Source organism: Mustelus asterias, unplaced genomic scaffold (genome assembly GCF_964213995.1).
Source record: "Mustelus asterias unplaced genomic scaffold, sMusAst1.hap1.1 HAP1_SCAFFOLD_2131, whole genome shotgun sequence".
In the NCBI taxonomy this organism is placed as follows: Eukaryota; Metazoa; Chordata; class Chondrichthyes; order Carcharhiniformes; family Triakidae; genus Mustelus; species Mustelus asterias.
Window position 1 is genome coordinate 36,458 of NW_027592076.1, and position 15,937 is coordinate 52,394.

The following is a 15,937-nucleotide window of genomic DNA, read 5'->3' on the forward strand; positions in this document are numbered from 1 at the left end:
TGTCACACACATACACTCACGCTCACACATGCACTCACACACACGCTCACGCGCACACACACTCTCACAACACTCAGACACTCTCACACACAAACTCACATACACTCTCACACACACTTGCACTCTCTCACACACATACACATACGTACTCTCACTCACCCACTCACGGACACACACACACTCACATATACACTCGCACACTCTCTCACACACAGTCACACACAAACACACATACACACACACTCACACATTGACACTCACACACACACATTGACACTCACACACACACACACTCACTCTCGCACACACATGCTCACACACTAACGCATACACACATACACGCACACTCTCATACACAAGCACTCACACACACACTCACACTCATGCTAACACACACACACTCTCACTGACAAATACACAAACACAGATCCTCTTACATAAACTCTCAGACACACACACGCTCACATACACACACACACACTCTCACCCACATGCTCACACACAAACCCACACACATACAAATGCACACACACATGCACACATACATGGACACACACAGACACACTCTCTCGCACACTGACAAGTATACACACACTCACACACATGGACTGACACACCCACCCACACTGACAAATGCACACACTGACACACACACACACACAAACACAGATACTCTTATACAAACTCTCATACACACTCACACACACTCAGTCTCACACACACACAAACATTCACACATACGCGCTCACACACATTCAAACTCAACACACACTCACACACACACAGTCACACTCTCTCACACACACTCACACACAAACACTCACACACACACACACAAGAACTCAGACATACACACACACATCTCTCTCACATACACACACAAACCCACACACACACTCAGACAGACACACACTCACATACTCACACACACATTCACTCACTCTCAGACACACACACTCACATACACTGTCACACACATATACTCATGCGCACACACGCACTCACACACACTGTCGCACATGCGCACACACACTCTCACGCACACACACACACACATACACACTCGCACACACACACTCGCACACACACTCACGCACACACACACGCACACACTCACGCACACACACACGCACACACTCACGCACACACACACGCACACACTCACGCACACACACACACACACTCACGCACACACACACGCACACACTCACGCACACACTCACACTCTCACATACACACTCTCTCACACACACACAAACAAACCCACACACACACACTCAGACACACACACGTACTCTCTTGCACACATACACTCAACACGCACACACACAAGCACTCACACACACATATACACTCACAAACACAAACATTCAGACACACACACACTCTCTCTCACACACACACAAACCCACACACACACTCAGACAGACACACACTCAGACACACACACTCACATACATTGTCACACACATGCACCCACTCACACACACACGCTCGCACACACACGCTCACACACACACAAGCTCAAACACACACGCTCACATATACTCAGACCCACATGCACATGCATGGAAACACACTCACACTCTCTCTCTCTCACACACACAAACAAACCCACACACATGCTCACACACACACTCACACATACTCACTCACACTCACTCACACTCACTCACAAACACTCACACTCACTCACAAACACTCACAAACACTCACACTCTCACACACACACTCTCACACACACACACACACAACACTCACATTCACACACGCTCACACTCACACACACACACACACACTCACACACACACACACTCGCACACACACTCACACACACACTCACACACACACACACTCACACACACACACACACTCTCACACACACACACACAACACTCACATTCACACACGCTCACACTCACACACACACTCACACACACACTCACACACACACACTCGCACACACACTCACACACACACTCACACACACACACTCACACACACACGCACACTCACACACTCACATGCACTCACACACACTCACACACACTCACTCACACACACGCACTCTCACACACTCACATTCACACACACACACTCATATACTCACATTCACACTCACACGCACACACTCACACGCACTCTCAAACACACACACTCACAAACACTCACAAACACACACACACACACACTCACGTACACACTCACACACGCACAGTCACACACACACGTACTCACTCACACACACTCACACACTCACTCACACACACACACATTCACGCACTCACACACACTCACACACTCACATTCACACACACTCACTCACACGCACTCACACACACCCTCACTCACACATACTCACACACACTCACACACACACTCACACACACCCTCACTCATACACACTCACACACACACTCGCGTACACACACTCACACACACACACACACTCACGTACACACTCACACACACACAGTCACACACACACGTACTCACTCACACACACTCACACACACTCACACACTCACACACACACTCACTCACACACTCACATTCAAACACACTCACTCACACACACCCTCACTCACACACACATACTCACACACACTCACACTCACACACACACCCTCCCTCACACACACATACTCACACACACACACACTCACACACACACCCTCACTCACACACACACATACTCACACTCACTCACACGCACTCACACACACCCTCACTCACACACACACACTCACACACTCACATTCACTCTCACACACACTCTCACACGCACTTTCACACGCACACTCTCACACGCACACTCTCACACGCGCACACTCACACGCGCACACTCACACACGCACACATTCACACACGCACACTCGCGGACTCACACACACACACTCACATGCACACACTCACACACACACACACACATTCACACTCAGACACACACTCACATGCACACACTCACACACACTCACAAACACTCACACACACACACATTCACACACACACAAATTCACACACACTCACACTCATACTCACACACACACTCTCACACACACACACTTACTCACTCACATTCACACACACTCACACGTACACACTCACACACACACGTACACACTCACACACACACGTACGCACTCACACACATACACAACACACTCATGTACACACACACATTCACACACACACTCACACACACTCACATACACACACACACACTTTCACACGCACACACACTCACATGCACACACTCACACACACTCACACACATTCACACACACACACACACACACACTCACACACACACAAATTCACACACACTCACACTCATACTCACACACACACACTCTCTCTCACACACAAACACTTACTCACTCACATTCACACACACACTCACACACACCCACACACACACACACACACACACACACATGTACACTCACACACACACACAATACACTCATGTACACAAACACATTCACACACACACTCACATACACACACACACTTTCACACACACACACACACTCATATACACACACACACATTCACACACACTCACAGTCATACTCACACTCACACACACTCACATACACACACACATACACTCACACTCACACACACACATTCACACTCATACTCACACACTCACACACACACACATACTCACACACACTCATACTCACACACACACTCTCTCACACACACACACACACATTCACACTCACACACTCACACACACACTCACATTCACACACACACTCACTCACACACACACACACACACACTCATGTACACACACACACATGTACACTCACACACACACACAACACACTCATGTACACACACACATTCACACACGCACTCACTCGCTCACACACACACACGCACACAGACTCTCACACGAGTTTGGATGATCCTTTGAATCATTGGCTCGATTCTCTCCTCACGGATGTTGTCAGACCTGCTGAGATTTTCCAGCGTTTTCTGTAAAGGAGAGGCTGTGGGTGGGAGCAGAGGTGGATAATGTTGTTGACATTGGAAATCTTGGATGAGGTTAGAAGCTGAACTGGATTAATTCCTGGAAGGCCCGGAACTGTTGAGTTCAGCCCGTGATGGTGGTCAGGGAGAGCTGGAGATTGGCTCTGAGTTTACAGAGCATCAGCAGGATTGTTATTGGGCGGACCCTGAAGGGAATGGGCCCCTCGGGAATCTTCAGTGAATGCTCAATTTCATAGGGTTTTATCTCTGCGTTAACTCAGTAACGATGTGGAGATGCCGGCGTTGGACTGGGGTAAACACAGTAAGAAGTTTAACAACACCAGGTTAAAGTCCAACAGGTTTATTTGGTAGCAAAAGCCACACAAGCTTTCGAAGCTCTGAGCCCCTTCTTCAGGTGAGTGGGAATTCTGTTCACAAACAGAATTTATAAAGACACAGACTCAATTTAGATGAATAATGGTTGGAATGCGAATACTTACAACTAATCCAGTCTTTAAGAAACAAAACAATGGGAGTGGAGAGAGCATCAAGACAGGCTAAAAAGATGTGTATTGTCTCCAGACAAGACAGCCAGTGAAACTCTGCAGGTCCACGCAACTGTGGGAGTTACAAATATTGTGACATGAACCCAATATCCCGGTTGAGGCCGTCCTTCAACATGGATTGGTGGCCTGGCCTCCAGTCAAGGTGGGAGAAACTGATTACTGACTGCTACAACAACTGGTACAACCCCAGCCAGACATTGGCTGCAGGGTAGGCGGGGGGGGGGGGGGGGCGGCATATTAGAGATGGGGGGGAATTGTGGGCCGTGGGGGGGGGGGCGGGGTGGTGACCACATAGGCTGCCAACCTCAGTAGAAAAGGCAGTGCCTGTTGTGTTGAGGGAGACACAGGCCTAGTATTAGGGTGAGAATCCCAGCCGCGGGGCGAGGTCGGAGAATCCCAGCTGTGGGGCGAGGTCGGAGAATCCCAGCTGTGGGAGAGGTTGGAGAATCCCAGCCGCGGGGCGGGATCGGAGAATCCCAGCCGTGGGGCGAGGTCGGAGAATCCCAGCCTGGGGAGAGGTTGGAGAATCCCAGCCATGGGGTGAGGTCGGAGAATCCCAGCCGCGGGGCGAGGTCGGAGAATCCCAGCCGCGGGGCGAGGTCGGAGAATCCCAGCCGCGGGGCGAGGTCGGAGAATCCCAGCCGCGGGGCGAGGTCGGAGAATCCCAGCCGCGGGGCGAGGTCGGAGAATCCCAGCCGCGGGGCGAGGTCGGAGAATCCCAGCCTGGGGTGAGGTTGGAGAATCCCAGCCGTGGGGCGAGGTCGGAGAATCCCAGCCGCGGGAGAGGTTGGAGAATCCCAGCTGCGGGCGGGATCGGAGAATCCCAGCCGCGGGAGAGGCTGGAGAATCCCAGCTGCGGGCGGGATCGGAGAATCCCAGCCATGGGGCGAGGTCGGAGAATCCCAGCCATGGGCGAGGTCGGAGAATCCCAGCCGCAAGCGAATCTGGAGAATCCCAGCCGCGGGGGAGGTCGGAGAATCCCAGCCACGGGGGAGGTTGGAGAATTCTAGCTACTGATAATAATTCTTGACTGTCAATTATTAAGATTTCTATGTTTGAGTCATGGGACTCATTGGTAAAAGAAGAAAAACACACAGTAAACATTTCCTTGGGTTAAATATTTAATTCCGCAAACATTCGGTTCAAAAATTTGGGGTTATCAGACAAGCGACTCTGTTTCTGACTATTTCAAATCCAGCCCTGGAAACAGCCCCAAGTTAAATTAGCATTCAGCTGCCTCTGCCAACAGACGGGTATTTCAACAATCTGTCCCTAGCTGGCTTGGCAAACACAAAACACACAGTTAATTATGGGAGCTAATGTTTAATCAAATCTTCTAACGCAATGACAAACTGAAAAGGTTATAAACGTTCTAAAGAGCTCCGTAATCCCTCACCTGTGAGGTGAGTGAACACAGCCCGTCGCCACTTATTGTGGGAAAGGCACTGTTTCAAAGTTCCTGCTGAAAGATGTATTGCTTTCACAGCAAAACCTTAGCAACAACGAATGGAAAACATCACAGGATCACAGAGGGCCCACGAGGAGAGGGCAAACGGACAGCCAACTCCCAGTGCGTCCTTCCCCGGAGTGGCTACTATAATAAAGATATGAGACCCCCTTGACCCAAGGGGTGGGAAGGACAGCTATGCTTTTAAAACTGATCAGTGAGCAACATTGATCACAAGTTGTTAACTGTGTCACTGCGTGTGAGGATCTTCAGACATTTGAGGGCGGCACAGTGGTTAGCGCTGCTGCTTCACAGCGCCAGGGACCCGGGTTCGATTCCTGGCTTGGTCACTGTCTGCGTGGAGTCTGCACATTCTCCCCGTGTCTGCATGGGTTTCCTCCAGGTGCTCCGGTTTCCTCCCACTCTCCAAAGATGGGCAGGTTAGGGGGATTGGCCATGCTAAATTGCCCCTTAGTGCACAAAGATGTGCAGGTTAGGTGGATTGGCCATGCTAAATTGTCCCTTAGTGTCCAAAGATGTGCAGGTTAGGGGGATTGGCCATGCTAAATTGCAGGAGTCCCTCAGGCCCAAACATCTTCAGCTGCTTCATCAATGATCTTCCCTCCATCATAATGTCAGAAGTGGGGATGTCCGCCAATGATTGCACAATGTTCAGCACCATTCGCCACTCCTCAGATACTGAAGCAGTCCATGGTGAAATGCAACAAGATCTGGACAATATCCAGGCTTGGGCTGACAAGTGGCAAGTTACATTCACGCCACACAAATGCCAGGCAATGACCATCACCAATAAGAGACAGTCTAAAAACCACCCTTTGACAATCAATGGTGTAACCATCACTGAACCCCCCACTGTCAACATCCTTGGGGTTCCCATTGACCAGAAACTCAACTGGACTTGCCACATAAAGACAGTGGCTACAAGAGCAGGTCAGAGGCTGGGAATACTGCGGTGAGTAACTCACCTCCTGACTCCCCAGAGCCTATCCGCCATCCACAAGACGCACTGCAGCAATTCACCAAAGATCCTGAGACAGCACCTTCCAAACCCATGACCACTTCCATCTCAAAGGACAAGGGCAGCAGATACATGGGAACACCACCACCTGCAAGTTCCCCTCCAAGCCACTCACCATCCTGACTTGGAAATATATTGGGCCTGATTTTACCAAACCTTTGCGCCCATTTTCGGGTGTGAAATCACGGTAAAGTTGGGCGCGGGATTTTAACGCGATCTGCACCCGAATCTGAGCAGATCGCGGCTTTACCGACACCTGATTTAGGCGCGGGTCCGGCCTGTTCCCGAATCGGGTGGCCCGACAATTTAAGTGCATTTGCATACATTTAAATCGACTTAATGAACCGCGCGCCCAACTCTACCTAACGGCTCTCTGACCCAGGTCATCCTCTGGTTGGGGCGGGAGGGGGGTGGGAGGAGGAGAGGGGGTGTGATACCTCATCCCCTGGGGGGGGTGGGGGTGGGAGGAGAGGGGGTGTGACGTCTCATCCTCTGGTCGGGGTGGGAGGGGGGTGGGGGGACAGGGGGTGTGACGCATCATCCTCTGGTCGGGGGGGTTCCGCTGCGTGTCTGCGGCCGATCCCTCCTGGCACCATCACTGGTTCACTACCAGTCACAGCATCTCTCCCGCTCTCTCGCACCTGCAGTGAAGAGTAATCTGTGGCTGGTAGTGAACCAGTGATGGTGCCAGGAGGGATCGGCCGCAGACACGCAGCAGAACCCCCCCGACCAGAGGATGAGACGTCACACCCCCTCTCCTCCCCCCCCCAGGGGATGATCAGTCACAGCCCCACCCCCCACTCCCCGACCAGAGGATGACCGTCAGAGAGCCGCTCTCTCCACTTTCTGCTTTTTCTTTCCCGCCCGGGCGCGCTGTCAGATTTTTTTCGAGCTGCACATGCGCAGTTCAGAGCTCCGTTCGATCCGCCAGCGCTAAGCCCCGCCCACAACACGGATCGGGCCGGAGCCGGCAAAACGCGTATGGGCGCGCTGGGAAGAGGATTCCAGGCGCGGATCTATTTGACGCCCAGATCCGGCACTTCGACTCAAAATGGTAAAATTCCCCCCATTGCCGTTCGTTCGCAGTCGCTGAGTCAAAATCCCAGAATTCCCTCCCTAACCCATTGTGGGCCACAGAACATGGACTGCAGCGATTCGAGAAGGCAGCTCACCGCCACCTTCTCAAGGGCAACTAGGGATGGGCAATAAATGCTGGCCAGCCGGCGACACCCGTGTCCCACGAAAGAATAAAAAAAAGACATGTAGAAGGAATGTAGGAACTGGGGCAGCTGGTGGGGATTCTGTCATCCTCTGTACAGTTTTTGCTTGTTAATAAATACCCTTAGTGTTCCTGGTGAAAAATATCTTTTACTAAAAATATCAGGTTGTGTAATAATCAAGAGTACAAGGAGATTGGTATTGGAAAGATGCAGTGATTAAAAATAAAGCAAGTCTTACATGAGGTGGGATGTGACTGGATGGAGTTGGATGCTGCCGAGAGGAATTTATGGAAACACACTGCAACATCAGCAACATTCCAATCATATTATTTCATAATATTTATTGACAATTGAGTTTTATTTTGCACATGAATCATGGAATCCTACAGTGCTGAATGAGGCCATTCAGCCTATCGGGTCTGCACCAGCTCTCCAAAAGAGCATCTTACGCAGGCCCACCCTCTGTCCTAACCCCACGTATTTAGCATGGCTAATCCACCTAACCTGCACATCTTTGGATTGTGGGCATGTTACTCTGCTAATTCCCTGGAATCTCTTGCATTTTAAAGTTGGTGGGTTGATGTTGATAAGAGTTTAATCTGTCTAATATTGTGGGATTAGTTTCCCATGTACAGTTCACCATGCTGATGTTTATCCCTCCTGTGGTGCCGGGTTTTTCACAAAGCGATGGGAAAAGAAATCTTTGGAGAAAATAGCATTCATTGAACAGTTTAATAGGAAGTTGAGAGGTGTGTGTCAAGGATGAATTGAAATCGTTGACTGCACCCAGAGAAATGGCTGTGTGATTTTCCACCGATGGATCTGGTTTGAATCCAGCTCAGTCTGACTTTCACTGATTGCAAGGGTTCGGTTTAAGGTGGGGAGTGATTTTTTAGCAGCCAGTTCCGAGCTGTTACAACCACGGCACAGAACTGTCTTGAAAAGAAGGGTAAAATAGTATTGTGTTTACGGTGATCAAACTTTCCAAACCTCTTGAATTCAAAACCCAACATTGCAAGAAACTGAATTCAGCAATTCCACTAATGTTGGCGTCATGGTACAGGACTGGACAATTGCTGAAAAAAGAGACATGTGTAGGTACTTTATGACCTTGCTCGGGCAAGGCTCGTAAAATCCTACCCAAGGACAATGAAGAATTCCGTTCTGCGAGCCGCGTGCTCACCCCTCCCCCCCCCTCACCCGCCCCGATTCTGGGGCAAACGTGGCGGTAAAATACCGGCCATGCTGTTGAAGCTTTTCATAGAATTATAGAATCTCTACAGTACAGAAGGAGGCCATTCGGCCCATCGAGTCTGTACTGACCACAATCCCACCCAGGCCCTATTCCCGTAAACCCGCATATTTAACCTGCTAATCCCCCCCAACATTGGGGTCAATTTAGCGCGGCCAATCAACCTAACCTGCACACTTTTGGACATTTCATCTTGGAGTCATCAGGACAGATACCACCCAAGCAGCACCTTCTTCTGATGCAGTGTAAAATGCTGTTCCCTTTGAAATTTGCATCAGTCCTGATGATTCCAAGATAAAAAGCTTTGAGAGCATGTCTCTTTTTTTCAAAAACTCAACTGGTAATGGACAGGCTGGCACTGGAAGTAAATAATAGTGGAAGGATCTGAATTTTAATTAACCATGAATTTTAATCACATTAACAACTGGATCATTATACTGTCCTGCCACCCTGTCCTGATAGGGCCTTGGAGTGAGAAATACCCACGCTACATAATTCACTCTCACCTTTACCTTCACTTCTGATTGACAACATGTTTCGAGTAAGCGTGAGACACTCGATGAGGGAGTGTACAGAACGGACTTTATTGATGAACACGACCGTGATCGGCTGACCTATGTACAGAGAGAAACTCCACCGTTCCTGTATCTTGTTGAAAATGAAGTAGAAACCACACTCCTTTAGGCAAAATATCTTCAGATCAAAGGAACAATGTTTTAGATAAAACCTCGTGACGTACCTGTTCCCAAATCTTTGAAACAGCTGCAGTTGTTTACTCTGGAGCTGGTTCCCTCCAACTATTCTCCAACAGTTCTTACTTCTCTTTGTGTAAGTGAATGGGATCCCTCCACATACGCTTATTAACACAGCCCCTTAATTACCCATGGCTTCAATCATTACTGCCACTTATCTCCCCACATGAGCATTTTCTCCTCCGCTGTTTATCTTTTGCTTCAAGGATTATTAACCCTTAACTACACAAAATTGTCCAACATACATACAACTCCTCAGAACGTCCAGGCATTGTGTGGGTAAGTGTGTGGCCTGCAAAACTTTCAGCAAACAATAACAAGTTGGAGACAGAGAGAGAGATTAGCTCTTGGCCTGATGAACACCTGGGCCAAGATTTTGACAGCAGTCAGGGTGGTGAAGCAGAAATGGGAGCAAGCAAGGTGATGCACTCGGTGAGGGAGTAGATGTAGAAGATGGTCCGTTTGCTAAGGAAAAAATTCCAAACTTGAGGAGAGCGCTATCTTCCCAAAAAGTATCAAAGATAATGGAAGGAGAAGGCATTATACAGGAAGGATGGAACAAAAGAGAGATGTGAGATGTTGAAGAGGACATTTGTAAGATGTGAATAGTTTACCTGAGTGATATATCAAATTCCAGTGACATTTGTTGACAAGCGGATGAACACAGAAACATAGAAACTAGAAGCAGGAGAAGGTCATTCGGCCCCTCAAGCCTGCTCCGCCATTCATTGCATCAAATTCAATATCCTGATCCCCCCTTCCCCCCATATCCCTCGATCCCTTTAGTCCCAAGAGCTATATCTAATTTCTTCTTGAAATCAGACAATGTTTTGGCCTCAACTACTTTCTGTGGGAGCGAACTCCACACATTCACCACCCTCTGGGTGAAGAAATTTCTCCTCACCTCAGTTCTAAAAGGTTTACCCCTTATCCCCAAACCGTGACACCTAGTTCTGGACTCCCCCCACCATCGGGAACATTCTTTCTGAATCTGTCTAACCCTGATAGAATTTTATAAGTTTCAATGAAATCCCCTCTCACTCTTCTAAATGCCAATGAATATAATCCTAACTTAGATAAGAGATGCACCACATGCACGGTGGCACAGTGGTTAGCACTGCTGCCTCACAGCACCAGGGACCCGGGTCCGATTCCCGGCTTAGTTCACTGTCAGTGTGGAGTTTGCACATTCTTCCCGTGTCTGCATGGATTTCCTCCGGGTGCTCCGGTTTCCTCCCACAATCCAAAGATGTGCGGGTTAGATGGATTGGCCATACTAAATTGCCCCTTAGTGTCAGGGGGACTATCTAGGGTAAATGCATGGGGTTATGAGGATAGGGCCTGGGTGGGATTGTGGTCGGTGCAGACTCGATGGGCCGAATGGCCTCCTTCTGCACTGTAGGGATTCCATGATTTGGAGGTACAAATAAATTAATTCAAGGTTCCAATTGTGCCAACTACACATGGCTCTCTTGAATTCATTTTATACAAAAAAATGGATGTAGTGTCACTTCCATTGATTCACTTGCTGAAAAATTGATTCCCACGCCAGGACTGATAACTGCATCCTTATTGATGGGTTATTCAATAAACCATAGCTTGAAATATCATGGAGGCCAATTAGCCTGCCTTGCATTTACCAGAACACTTAGATACCAGCTTCGAAAGTATCACTTGAATAGCCCAGAGACATCTCTGTCATGTTGCAAATCAACATAAAACCCAAAGTGTTTTTCACTAAATGAGACCGATTTCCCGCTGCGGGCTGCCCACTTCATTCCTGAGAAATAGAGAGTGATTGGAAATAGTTCTCAGCTCCTTGTTTACGTCCAAGAGTCAACTATGGTGTGGTTTTTCAGTTGGGCGTGTGAGTGTGTTTGCAACACATCTGCCTGTTTCTGATATTGGGGGCCGAATTCTCCGACCACGCCAGTCTAAAAGCCGGAGGTTCCCTCCCGACTGTCAACGGGTCTGCAACCCGCCCGCTAAAATTCCAGTGGCGGGCAGGATGGGAGGATTCCGGCCTAGGCTGCTTCGAAGAGCAATGTGGGGTGAGGGGGAAGGGGGAAGGGGGAGGCGGAAGGGGAGGGGGAGGGGGGAGAGGGGAAGGGGGAGGAGGGAGGGGGGAGGGGAAGGGGGAGGCGGGAAGGAGGAGGTGGGGAGTGGTAGGGGGGAAGAAGGCATTCCATCATCCCCACATGTTCCACCCACATTCACTTGTCTAATCATTAGATGAGGTACCCGGGGAAAGGGCCAGCAGTTTCTCTTGGGGAGTTTCCTGATTGCTGTCCATCCGCTGAGATTGCCTCTTCCATCACCACCCGTGCCCCCTTCCCCCTTTCAAAAATAACACGCCCCATCACACGCACATCCCCCGCACCCCCCCTCCCCTCCCTTCCATCACCCCAACCAAGGCTAAACCTGGAATCTTCACGGAGACCCAGAGCACGATCCGGAATGGCAGATTTTCTCTCCTGGAATATTCTGAAGGCCACTTGGAAACAAAAAGCTACAGGAACACAGGAATTTGGAGCAGAAGTAGGAAAATTCAGCCCTTCGAGCCTGCTCCGCCGTCCAATCAGATCGTGGCTGATCTCAAATCCATCTCCCCACCTGTTCCTCGTATCCCCTTATCCCTTTTTTATTAGAAATATATCCATCTCCTTCTTGAAACCATTCAACGATTCAGACTATCATGTGGTCTCCTTCTCCCTCTCGAGTTGGAGCCTAGGAATCCCTGGGTCTCCCAGCTCAGAAACACGTACATGTTGTATGGGTTCTCTCAGTCCATTGCTATCATTTTGCATCCTTGGTAGCAATAGAAATTGACACAACAAAATGGCAGCAACAATAGTGAACATGTCATGGCTGTGGTTGTATTACAAAGACCGGAACAAGCTCAAAGGTTTGGGATATCACTGGGCGGAACCTTCCTAGCTAAGGAAATAATCAAGCTCTGGGTTCTTTGCTGGGTCCCAACCCCGCTGGCATCTGCCATCCACACGACATTGCAATTTTAAGGAAGATGGTGAATTAACAGTCCTTGATGAAAGATGACGCGCATGTCCCTGGGAGCCCCAGTGAGAGGGGCTCGGCACTGGATGGTTGGTACCCCACCGGGAGTGGTAGGCGCTGCTGAGGGAGGTAGGTTGAGTGTGAGGGTGTCTCACAATGGAGGCCCAGAGGCATCAGTGCAGAGAGGGAAACTCTCGATAGGAATGATTGCGGCTATGGCTGTGGCCATTTCAGCCTCATTCTGCCATCACCGGGGGGGGTGGGGGGGTTTGAGAGCAGGCTCTGACCGGCTGTCTAGATGCCACCTCTGAGTAGGCTCTGGGCTCCAGTGGAGGTCCCATCCACCACCAGCAAGGTGGGACAGAGGGCCTTGATTGGTGTCGTAATTGGATCATTTTCCTGCTCCTTTCTGTGGGCTGAGCTGCCCATTGCCATGGCAACCTGTGCCTGGGACATTGCCCCAGAGGCGGGTCAGTATCAGGTTTCCAATTGGGTCTTTTACAGTACCCTCCCCTCCCCCGCCTCCCCCTTTCCCCCACCCGCCTCCACCACCTCCAGGGGTGAAAAACATCCCACACATTATAACCCACTGGAACCAATGGAGAATGCTCGGTAACCTCACAGTCCCATTCTCCGAAACACTCCCAAATGATTCTTTGGCAAGATAAATCAATCTCCTAAACCCTTTGAAGTGTTTCCCACCTGAACACCCTGGGCTTTACCATCTTTTTCCATCAATATAACGAGCAACTCTGTCTGCATTAGTTTGCAACAAGTTTGAAAACGTACTTCACATTCTTGTCACACCGGGCCTGCGTCACGCTGGGGCTGAGTGACACTTCTGTCTACATTGTGGCCTCGCCCAAACTCTTCGTCCTCCCAATTTTCCCCCCCTAAGCTGTTCCTTACGAAGAAAGCGGTGATAAAGTAACACCTCACCCTTGTGTGAACATAGACAGTGAGTGCCGGGAGTCACTGAATCCTAATCCTGCCCCCAAAACGGAATGCACAAAAATACACTCCTAGGGTAAATCCCTCCATCGCACAGCCAGTAATAAGCTGATGCACCCGTTTGCCTCAACTGGGGACAACAAAGTCAGCAGCCGCACGCGTTTTGTTAACTTAACCCAGGAAAGATCGAGCCTTCTTAACTAAGGTGCCGCACCATGCGAAGTCTACCCTGGGACCCACCGAGGAAGATATGTGACCTAACTCTAGTCCACTGAGTCACACACATTAATCTTGTGAATCAAAGTCTTCACTTTCCTCACTCCAGTGTTTGCCTGTTCGTTTTTTCCTGTTCCTCTCCGCCATGACGATGGCGGCCACCACGGTGATCAGGACGGTAACGGTGATAACCAGAACCGTGACGGTCTCCGCTATGCACAGCTGAGTGTCAACGGAAGCTAGCGGCAAGTCCCTCAGCGCGGGGGGCTCCAAGCAGATGACATTCTCATAGTCATCCACAATCAGGCGTTGCACACTGTGTAGCTTCCCAAAAACCCTCTGCAGCTCACAGTCACAGGTCCAGTTATTTTCAGACAGCAAGATGTGAGTGCCCCAAGTCTGAATACCCAAGAAAGTCTTGAACTTAATTCGTTCCAGTCCATTTCTGGACAGATTTAAGAGCGTCAAACTGGTCAATGATGTAAAGATGCCAGTGTCGATCTCTTTGATCTGATTGCCCTGAAGATTTAATACCTCCAAGTTCTGAAGCATGAAGAAGACACCGTTGGTTAGGTTGTCCAGCTGGTTATTCTGAAGGTGAAGCTGCCGTAACCTTGTCATACTCCGAAAAGCCCCGCTCGACACTTGGTAAATCTGGTTATTGTCCAGGTAGAGTTTCTGCAAGTTATCCAGCTCCTGGAACATGAATGAATTGAGCTTCTCCAGGTGATTGTCGGATAGAATCAACTCACTGAGGAAGGAGAGGCCAATGGAAAACCTGTTGCCCAGCTCCCCGATGTTGTTCCTCCGGAGATCGAGCCTCCACAGGTTCTCCAGCAAGACAAAGGCTCCATCCTCCACTCTCTTGACGTTGCTGGAGCTGATGAGGAGGATGTTGATTCTCCAAAGGGAGGGGAAGGCATTGGCTGGGAGGACAGTCAGGTTATTCCTCGAGAGGTCCAGTTGCTCTATGTCCGTGGGGAAGACAGCAGGGATCTGCTGGAGTGCTGCAGCGGAGCAGTTCACGTATTTGAGGCCTTCTCTGCATTCGCACCCTCGGGGACACAGGGACCAGGTCTCAGAGGTAGCACTGACAACACCGAACTGAAAAACAAGCAGCAGCAGCAGCCCTGCAGCAGGTACCATCTTCCTGGTCAAATCAGAATAGGTTCTGAACCTCCTAAATTCATTGACTGCAGTCACTGGCTCCCTAGAGGTTGCTGTTTCTAATTTTCCATCTCTTCCTTCAGGGTTTAATCAGAATAAAAAGAATTAGGTAATCAAGTGCATTTGATACTCCTCATCCTGATGTAGTATTTATGTTTACCGACTCGCGTATATATAACTCCACCTGCAGACACAGTTGCCAACTCTGACTCAACATTTTTCTGGAGTGGTCGTCCAGACCTTCCAACTCGATCAAGTGGTGTTTATTTTAATCCTCCATCTCCATTAGTTATCTAGCCAATAAAGGGATTTGACAACATTGCAA

At 49.5% G+C, this 15,937-nt stretch overlaps 1 protein-coding gene across 1 annotated transcript; it reads right to left on the reverse strand.

Annotated features, from left to right (window-relative positions):
- Positions 1-14,514: 14,514 nt before the first annotated feature.
- On the reverse strand, positions 14,515-15,591 carry LOC144489317 (uncharacterized). The gene has a single exon (XM_078207200.1). The coding sequence runs from the start codon at positions 15,589-15,591 to the stop codon at positions 14,515-14,517; it is 1,077 nt and encodes a 358-aa protein (XP_078063326.1).
- Positions 15,592-15,937: the final 346 nt, after the last annotated feature.